A 9,751-nucleotide genomic window follows, 5' to 3' on the forward strand; every position below is an offset into this window, starting at 1 on the left:
CTTCTGGAGTAGAATCTCAGTCCTGTAAGTTGATTATGTAAACATCCTTCTCTTCTGCCTCCATGATGATGATGACGACGACGATGGCAGCTACAGAGCTAGAATCCTCCAGAAACCACGGGGGCTGACCCTGCCTGGGAAGGCAGTCCGATTGGCTTTAAATTCCCTCCCTTCGGTGGAAACCCAGGTGACTCTTTTTGCAAGGGTAGCAATCACAGAATGTCTCATCGACCTGACGTGAAATGCGACCCAGGGCCAAGATGCTTCTGGAGCCGAGTGCATCTGCACGGGGAGCTTCCCCTTCTCCCCAGAGGGAGCCCCTCCCAGCCAGAGATGGAGTGTGTCCTGTCTTCTCGGAGCATGAAAGGAGGCCCCACCCCGACCACAGCCTGTGCGCAGGTGGGAGGGTGATGACAGAGGAAGGGTGGATGAACGTGAGCACCAAAGAACCCGAACAGAATTCCTTTCCGGTCTCGCCCAGCCCCCTACAGAGAGCACGTGCTGACTCCCCCCAGATGACAGGTGGAGGGGACGGCTTAGCCCTGTGTGGCCTTCAGTGGAGGGAGAGGAGGTGTCTCTGATTCACAGAGCAGATATGAGCAGCCTGCCCGGGGTCCTCCTGACCCCCCCAGAGCCCCAAAGACTAGCTGACCCCTGGGCCAGAGACGCTCAGCGGGGAAGGGTCATGGCTGCGGCTCCACCCGGCTGGGGTCACGAGGATGACCCCAGTACCCTCCTTGGAGCAAAAGGAGAATTAGGGGAGAACTCGGTATTGACAAGCTTTCCTGCTTGCCTGGGCTTTCCGGGTGGGAAGTCAGGTTTTTGCGACAAGAAAAGGGACTGACGCGTTTCTGAGCGACTGCTGTGGGCCAGGCCCTGCCCCTGTTCTTTATTGTACTAGCTTATTCCATCCTCCCAGCACCCACGAGCATCCCCCTTTTTAAAGGTGACGGAACAGGGGCACTGAGAAGTTGAGTGACTGCCCCGGGATCACACAGTTCGGTGGCAGAATCAGGAGTTGAGCCCAGAGTAACTTGAGAACTTAAGCTTGTTTAGAAGAAGGGCGGCGGCCACCTCTCTCCGTCTCTCCTGCTCTTTCCAAGGCGTTAGAGCTTCACGAGGTGAGCTGCCACTCACACCCCTGGCCTGGGGGTCTTGTGGGCCTGCCCAATGGCTCTCTGTTCACAGTCGGTCCTATTCTTTAAGGAATGGTTACACAGCCGCCTGCGCCCACTTCTAGGGCCGAGCAACTGCTTGGTCTTCAGTGGTTCTCAGCTCAGACTGACGTTACCCTATCAGTTCCTCCCAACTCTCCTGAATCTCGGGAGGCCCTGGCGCAGCTCTGATGACCCAGCCTAAGGAGAGACACATGCATGCCCCAGCGCCTCTGAGGACAGTGCAGTGGTGAAGAGGGAAGCTGGTGCCGGATCCTCCCCCGGATCCAGCTCCCAGCCTGGAGCGCCAGTGCCCGGGCCGGGATGGGCGCCCACGGCCATTCATTAGCATCAGCCCTGGCATGTTGATCCCCTTCTTGGAGAAGAGAGCGCCGTCCTCCTGACAGCCGCCTTGACAGGTGGCCTCCACCTCGCACGTGTCAGAGCAGAGCCACCTACAGGGCTCCGAAAACAGCGAGGTGTCTGGGGTCAGCATCAGGGCTGGTCCAGAGCTCCCGGGGTCAGGCGGCTCCCCAGGAGGCAGGCCCACCCGGGTGAGGCATGCTGCGGGGCTGGCTTGTGGGGAGGGCCCGGGGCTGCTGGCACGGGCCCCGGGGCTCCACTGGGAGGAGTCCATCAGCTTCGCCGTTGGCTGTTAATCACAGCTTCACATATATGTGTGCTCCGGGGCCCTCAGGGATTAAGGATGAGGGATCTGGCCTTAGTGGACATGTGTCCCCCTCCTCCGTGACAGCTGTGTTCCTTCCAGTGCCTGCAGAGGACACAGCAGGGGTCAGGGCCGGGCACGGGCCACCGGGCAGAGCCCTCCTGTGTTCCAGAGAAGCTCTGTTCCAGCTTGAACTCCCACCAGAATGTCCCTCTGACTCGATGACCCAGGACCACAGGCCACTTGCCCAGCCCCACCCAGCAGTGCCTTCCCTCTGTAGGGCAGGTCGCCCTGGTGGGCACAGCCCGGGGAACTGATAGCCTATTTTCCCTTTAGCTTTTTAAAGACTGGTCCAGTATCACACCTCGGGCCTAGGTTTCAAGTGTCTCGTGCAAATCAGGGCAGGTGACCGAGGGTTACAGTGAGGAGACCTGGGCCGAGGTTGGGGGCAGGGGGCAGAGAGCTTTCTGATTCCCAACAGGCCAGGTGCTTCCCTCACACACTGCCACGGAGCACACGGTCACAGTAAACCCACGTTGCCCCATCAAAATATAATGCGAGCCAACTGGGGACTTTTCAATTTTGTAGCAGTCACGTCTGATCATTTAATTAATTTTAATAATATGCTTATCCAACCTAAGATATCAAAAATACCTTTTCAACATGGAACCAATATGAGAAAATGATGAATGAGCTAGGTTACCTTCCTTTTGCACGCTGAGTCTCTGAAATCCGGTGTGTGTTTTAGACTTCAGCAAGGCTTGTTTGGGGCCGGCCGCATTCAGGCACTTTGGAGCCTCACGTGGCTCATGGCTGCCCTGGTGGACAGCACAGCCGCACGTGCTTCTCTTTCAGAGCTCGAGGGTTTTACTGCCCCCTGCTAGGAGGGCCCTCAGAGGCACTCGGCATGCCCAGAGGTAGCCCATGCATAATTGCAAAGCCAGTCTTGGAGAAGGAGCGGAATGGTAAAACCGTCATGAGGGATCCCGTGTCCCAACATCACAGTGTCAGCGTGACAGCCTAATGGGGGGCGCGGGGTAGGGGGCTCCTGGGAGAGCTCCGCCCTGCCCTCCTCCAGGCAGGGAGAGTCTTGGCCCGAGCTCCCCAACTCCCGTGATGCTCAGGCAGGTGGCCCGGCTCATGCCAGCCCCACACCGACCCCAGAATTCTGTAAGGAAGGCGGAGCTCTGCATAGCCTCACCGCCACTCCAAGTGCTTGGGAGAGCCCCACCACAGCCCAGAGGCCAAGGCAGAGGCCCGGAAGGAACTCTCCCCTCTCCAGCGCCAGCGCAACCCACCCAGGGCTGGGTTCCAGTGCACGAAGGCTGGAACTGGCTTCTGACCACTCCGATCTCTGCCTTAACCCACAGCCCCAAGACAGGCATACTGGGGTCACTGGTTGGACTCCCGGAGCCCCGGACCCAGACCTCAGACCCCTGCCCATCTCCACTTGGCCCCAAGAACGAGTCAGCTCCGACTCCTGTGAGGTCTGGGCCAGTTCACCTCTTTATGCAGCCGGGGCCCCAGGGTGGAGGGGGTCCGGGAGAGCAAAGGGAGGAACCAGGAGAGGCCGAAGCAGTCCAGATTCGCGGTCGTCTGTCTTTCCACTCTCATCCCCTTACAAGTCTGGACCACCTTTACCCTTTGGCAGGAGTTCAGAGGGTGTCGGCTCAGCGGCCCAACTCTCTGCAGAGGAGAGAGGCTCTGAGGTCAGATAGACAGACAGCCGTGAGGCAAGACAGCTCCCAGCTGGGGCTCCTCATCTGACTCCAGCTCACAAAGAAGGGGGGAGGAGCAGGGGGCCTCCGTGGACAGCGGTGCTTCTCCTCTGACCACGCAAGGGAACTCAGGCATGACTCGTTAAATGTCGTGAGAATGCATCTTGACATAAAATATGACCTTGACCTCCATCCTTGAGGCTGCTGACGCCCCCAGGACAGAAAGCTAGTACTGACATGACCCCACTGACCTGCCACCATCCTGATACTGTCACCCCGGACGTGCCTGTGCTGGAGGGGGAAAGATGTCTCCTCTAAGCAGTGCCCTCAGGGCTCAGGATTTGTACCGAGATTAGGACTTGCCTCCCCTCCTGTCTCTCTCCCTCCCTCCCAAGGCAGCGCATGTGGGGAGAGCGGAGAGCAGCTCCAGGCGGGTCGATATGCTGGGCGGAAGCGGTGAAGTCCTGGGGCCCCGACCCCCCGTCGCCACCCTCATCGGGCTGCTCCTTCCCTCCTGCGCCGCGAGGGGGACAGCAGACAGGTTCTTCCAAGTTGGCTCTGGCGCCCGGTTCCCCTGTGACCCCCCAGGTCTTCTTCCCTGGGCTTGGACGTCCCGAGACAGGGATCTCCCCATCTGCCCCCCTGCCCCTCCGCAGCTCATGTGGCTGTTAGGCAGTTCTTTCTGTGGTAGTAATTTGTGTCCTGTAAGTTCCACCCGGTGGCCCCCTGGACTGGGTTTTACTGCCTGCAGGACCGTAACTGCTGGCTCAGAGCGCCATCCCCAGATGCCCAGAATAGTGTCTGCACGGTGGGCTCAGTACGTCCTTGCTGAATGAACGAATGAGCGAATGAATGAGTGGTCCTGGTGAGCCCCTTGAGCCACACAAAACAAGCGCAGCTGTTCTTACGTGGGCTCTTACCGCAGATATTAAAAAAGAGGTCTCCTGATCCCCCACGTCACCTGGCAGCTGCATCTTCCGAGGCCGTCAGCCACTCCTCGTGTGACATGTGTCAGGCCCTCCCCTCTCCCCCCACAGCATCCTCCCCGGCAGCTCGCTGCACCTCCTCACCCCTTGGAGCATGACTCCTGTGCAGGATGCGGGTGGATGCGGACTGCTACCCTGTCCGTCACGTGGGCTCCCTGAGCACAGCCCGTGAGGCTCAGAGAGAAGCTCAGCCCGCCCTGCCCTCGGGGAACCGTGAGGCCTGCTCACCCAGACGTCAGGACCGCTCGCGCCCTGTCCCCCTCTCCCAAGCGGCCACCCCCGCCTCCCACACGGCCGCGACCAGGTGGCGCGAGCTGCCAGTGGCCGCGCCCGAGCCCCGGGCATCCTGTGTGCACTGAGAGCCCTGCTCTCCGCCGAACTTCCTGGCCGCGTTTGTCGCTCACAACCTGTCATCCTCATTTCGTCTTGATTTATCATCAGACCTAATGAGTTTTTGGAGCAGCTACCTCCCGGGGACGGGACGATCAGTCTAGGAGATGGCTGTTGAACTCTGCTTCCCCGGCAATGCGTGGAGGGAAGGGCCGGGAGCAGAGGACTGTGGTCCAGAGGGTAGGGCCGGGCGGCCCTCGTGCCAGGACCCCTCCCTCAAGGTCAGAGCTGCCGGTCAGGGCTGGCCAGACAGCTCGCCTTGAAGTCAGCGAGCCAGTTTCTGCCTGCGTTTCTTACAGCCTCTTGGAGATGTAGGGCTGAGGAGGTGAGTAGAGAAGCATCAGCTCAGCCAGCATCCCAGCTGCAGGCAGCAGTGATGAGCTCATGTCCCAACAGCCGACTTCTCCCTGCCTCCTCCACGCCCACCAGACCCAGGGCCCCGCGGCCGAGCAACAGACAGGATTTCCCCACTTGCCTCTTTGCCAGTCCGCGCTGGCCTCGGCCTGGGCCAGGAGTAGCGCCGGGTCACCGGGGGACGCTCCGCTAGTGGCACGACAGGATTGAGCTCTTGTCTTACAGCAGCTGCCCCCTTTGCCCCGACCCTGGTGGCCCAGCTCTGCTGGCGGAGGTGTCAGCTGCAGCCTCGTGAACAGCTAATCGGCAGGCGGCCCACCCGCTCAGCTCTGCTTCGTAACCCTTTCCGGCCCAGGACAGACTGCCTGGCACACGGGGGACTCCGCCTCCACCCCGTCCACCGTCTCCCCTGGGTGCTGCCCTCACACCCTGCCCCAGTGCACTTCCTGGGTGCGGTTCTGCCACACAGATCTCTGGCCCGCACACCCCTCCTGCACCCACCCTGAGAAATGTGACAAGCCAGACTGCCGGGGTCCTGAGTGTCCCCGAGGAAACAGGGAGGCCCTCACGGGGTGTCCTGTCCCAGGCCCGAGAGGGTTCAGCCAGAGGCAGCTCCTCTGGGAGGGACTGGGTCACCACTTGCCCCTTGACTGACCACAGCTGGCGGGATTTGTGACACCCCTCAGTCGTGGGGCCCTCGGAATCAGCAGCGGCAGGGCCGGAGTCGGATGACAGCATCAGAAACAAATCATCGTCTTTATTGGCAATTTTCACAGGCCTGTTCCCTGGCTCCCCTCCCCCGATCCTGTCCCCAGCAGTGTCAGCAGCTCTGATGAAAAGTAACAGATGACATTTCCGTTGAGCCCACTTCCGAGTGTCATTATGGGAAAACATTGGTCTGGCTTCCCGTGAATCCTGGAAGAAAGGCCTCTTCCTTCCAGGGAGCGGGGAGGGCATGACGTGGCCCGAGGGGACAGTGGGGAGACCCCCAGCCTCCCACTCGGGAGGAGCCCTGAGCTTCCCGTGGGCTGGCAGGCAGTCTCTTCAGCCACTGTTCCTTCACGCTCGCCTGCGTCACTCCCCGAGAAATGTCAGGTGTCATCGTGGGCTTTACCTGAGCGATGGGGGCCCGGGCTGGAGGGGCTGTCAGGTCTGGTCTGAACAGAGACAGCAGCGGTTTATGGACTCCAACACTGGAGACAGGGACACCGGTGGTCCCTGCGTGTGCCGAGTGGCTAAGGGTGGCAGTTCTGGGAGATCTGGATAACAGATGCAAGAAGCCAGAGACTCAGAGAGAGGCTGCTGGATCTGGAAGTATGTCTGTCTGCTGGGAGCAGCGGCTGGGAAGCCCGGCTCTGGGCATGAGACCCACAGGAGGGCCGCTGTAAGAGGTGCAGCTGGCCTGGAGCTCTCTTTGCTCTGAACAGATAGATCGTGGGTCCCCTACCGCTTCTGCAGCAAAGCCAGGTCAGAGTTACTCCCTGTACTTCTGTGCCTCCTACCTGTGCCACCAGGCCCAGGAGAATAGAGCCACATGCCCTTGGCCTCCAGCCTTGGACTCAGCTCCCACGATCCTTGAGCTTTGGTGCCATTTCTTCCCTCGAGTGAGCCCAGGTACCTTCCTTCCCGGTGTTGGCCCCTGGGTGCCCGCCTCCGCTCAGGGCTGCCCGCACTCTTCACTGCCGCCCCTTAGCTGTCCCTGGCAGATGCCCTGGCCCAGGAGGACACCTCCTCCCAAGTGCTCCGTGCCTCCACCCCTGCTCCTCAGACACACAGTCTTGAAACCAAAGGAGAGTCAGGAAGCTGGCAGGAAGCCCCCCAACCCCCAGACCCCTGGGGCCGGGAAGGGAGCCGGGAAGCGCCTGGCCAGGAGCCTGCGCTCCTCTGAGAAGACAGCAGGGGGCTCTGCTGCCGATCTCCCCGCGCAGCCCCCATCATGCCCGGCCCTCACCCCCAGACACCTTCCCTCACCTGCTGGCGTGGGGTGTGCACGGCATGTCCCCAGCAGCAGCGGCCACTGCTGACCTGCCCCAGAGTGTGACCCTCACGGCCACAAGAATTTAACCCTTAGAACCCATCCACAGACGCTAGCAGAACCCGCAGGTTCTCTCTCATGGGGCTCGGGTCCCTCGGCAGGCGCCCCCAGACCAGAGGCTGGCCCAGGTAGGGCTGCCCCTCCTTCCCTGGCTCACTCTCGTCCTGTTTCCAGCTTTCGCCATCATGATCGTGCTGGCCCTGGTGCGCATCGCGCATGGGCGTGGGGAGGGGCGCCCGCCGCTGGCCGACTTCTCCGGCGTCCGGAACCTGTTCGGCGTGTGCATCTACTCCTTCATGAGCCAGCACTCCCTGCCGTCCCTCATCACCCCCATCTCCTCCAAGCGCCACCTCACACGCCTGGTCTTCCTGGACTACGTGCTGATCCTGGCTTTCTACGGCCTCCTCTCCTTCACCGCCATCTTCTGCTTCCGCGGTGACAGCCTCCTGGACATGTACACCCTCAACTTTGCGCGCTGCGACGTCGTGAGCCTGGCCGCCGTGCGCTTCTTCCTGGGCCTCTTCCCCGTCTTCACCATCAGCACCAACTTCCCCATCATCGCCGTGACCCTGCGCAACAACTGGAAGACGCTTTTCCACCGAGAGGGGGGCACATACCCCTGGGTGGTGGACCACGTGGTGTTCCCCACCATCACCCTGCTGCCCCCTGTGCTGGTGGCCTTCTGCACACACGACCTGGAGTCCCTGGTGGGCATCACGGGGGCCTACGCGGGCACGGGCATCCAGTACGTCATCCCCGCCTTCTTGGTGTACCTCTGCCGCAAGGACACCCAGCTGGCCTTCGGCTACGGGACCGTCAACAAGCACGGGTCCCCTTTCCGCCGCACCTTCTGGGTGGGCTTTGTGCTGCTCTGGGCTTTCTCCTGCTTCTTCTTTGTCACCGCCAACATCGTCCTCAGCGAGACTAAGCTCTGATGGCAGGACAAGTCTGGTGACGAGAGGGGTGGGGCCCCCCCGCCCTCCCCGCTGGCAGAGCCAAGGGCTAGTTGCCTCCCAGGTGTCCGTGGGGCAGGCAAGGCCCGGGCTCTTGGAGGGTACCCTCCACGCCTCCAGCTGGGGGGCTCCCCCACCCAGGATTCCGCACAGTCTGCACCTCGCCTCACTTGCCGGGGTCACCCTCCTCCAGGTCCTCCTGCTGGGGCTGCCCCCAGCCAGCCGAGTCCCACAACCGGGCACACGGCTGCTCCTAGATTCTAGGACTGGTTACTGGGATCGAGCCCTCTGCTTTCACACACTCCACCACCAGGGCGGGCTCTTCCCCCGGAAGGGTGGAGACGCAGTGCTGGCACTGCCACTATTTATGCCAGACACGTGTCCCCCGCACCCCTTACCCCGCTCTCCCAGTCCCTCCCGCATCCTTGTCTGGGAAATCTCCATTAGGGCAAACCCAGGCCCTACCCCTCCTCTCCACTGGGCCTGGCAGCGCTCACCTTCCCACCGGGCCTGGAGGTGCCGAGTGCCTCTCCTAGGGGAGTGCCTGGCCAGCTGACAACAAGGACCATAAGTGCTACTTGGCACCAGGGTCCCCAGACCAGAGCTGGGAGGGCCCTGCTGTGGGCGCCAGCTCCTGTCCTGGGCTTCGGAGCCCATGATGACTCCGGAGCAGCGGGTGGGAGCAGCCTTTCCGCACGGGCACAGCAGCCCACGCACGGGGTTTAAAGCCCAGAGCTCTCGACCTCTGAAAGGGAGCCTCGGGCTTCCTGCGGGGGGGGGCGGGGGGGAGCAGCGTACAAGGGCCACCAGAGGGGAGCTACCCCCAGCTGTCACCACAGTGGCCTGGGAGCACCCCGGGCATGGAGCCCGTAGTTCCCACCCTGTGAGAGAGGTCGGGCCTGCCCCCCAGCACATGGAGCAGAAGCTCTTACCTTACAGAAAAAACCCTTAGAACCCATACACAGACTCTAGCAAAACCCTAACCATCTACATTTCCGTCTGAGTAAAGCGCAGCTGCGGGAGCGCCCGGCCCTGCCCCCGCTCCAGCACTAACGGCGGCTCCCTTTGGAGCCGAGCTGTGCGCGCTCAGCGTCCACGCTCTCCATGTCCCTTGGGCGCTGTGGGGTGAGACGGGGCCCCGGCCACCATTCCCATGGAAGGAGAGCCAGGTTCCCGGGCACGTCACCAGCTCCACGTGCTCCCCTCCCCCCCAACAATCGTGCATGCACCTGCTGGGCCAGCCTTCCTCGGAGACACATGCGACCCTAAAGAACTCTGCATTTTCAATGTGCCTTCTCCTGCGTCAGGGCCTGGAGGCTCCTCCTGACCCTCCCTCGTGTGGCCCCGGCCCTGGGCCTAAGCCCACTTGTCCTGGAGCCCACAGCAGCTGGGCCAGGAGCAGCCTCTGGGGTGGGGTCTCGGCCCTTCCCCCTCCCTCCGCTGATTTCAGTGCCTTGCTCCGCTCTCCAGGGAACCCCTTGCAGCCTCCCCCCT

The 9,751-nt window shown here is 61.9% G+C and overlaps 1 protein-coding gene across 1 annotated transcript in view; it reads left to right on the forward strand.

Moving 5' to 3' along the window:
• Positions 1–8,239, forward strand: part of TMEM104 (transmembrane protein 104) — a gene marked incomplete at its 3' end in the record, with an annotated part of 55,854 nt that extends 47,615 nt beyond the window's left edge. Inside the window, exon 10 of the mRNA XM_082860695.1 lies at positions 7,479–8,239. Coding sequence (XP_082716821.1) covers positions 7,479–8,239 — 761 coding nt within the window. The remainder of the gene's footprint in view (positions 1–7,478) is intronic.
• Positions 8,240–9,751: the final 1,512 nt, after the last annotated feature.

The sequence above is a fragment of the Leucopleurus acutus genome (genome assembly GCF_964270905.1).
Source record: "Leucopleurus acutus genome assembly, chromosome: 19".
NCBI lineage: Eukaryota > Metazoa > Chordata > Mammalia > Artiodactyla > Delphinidae > Leucopleurus > Leucopleurus acutus.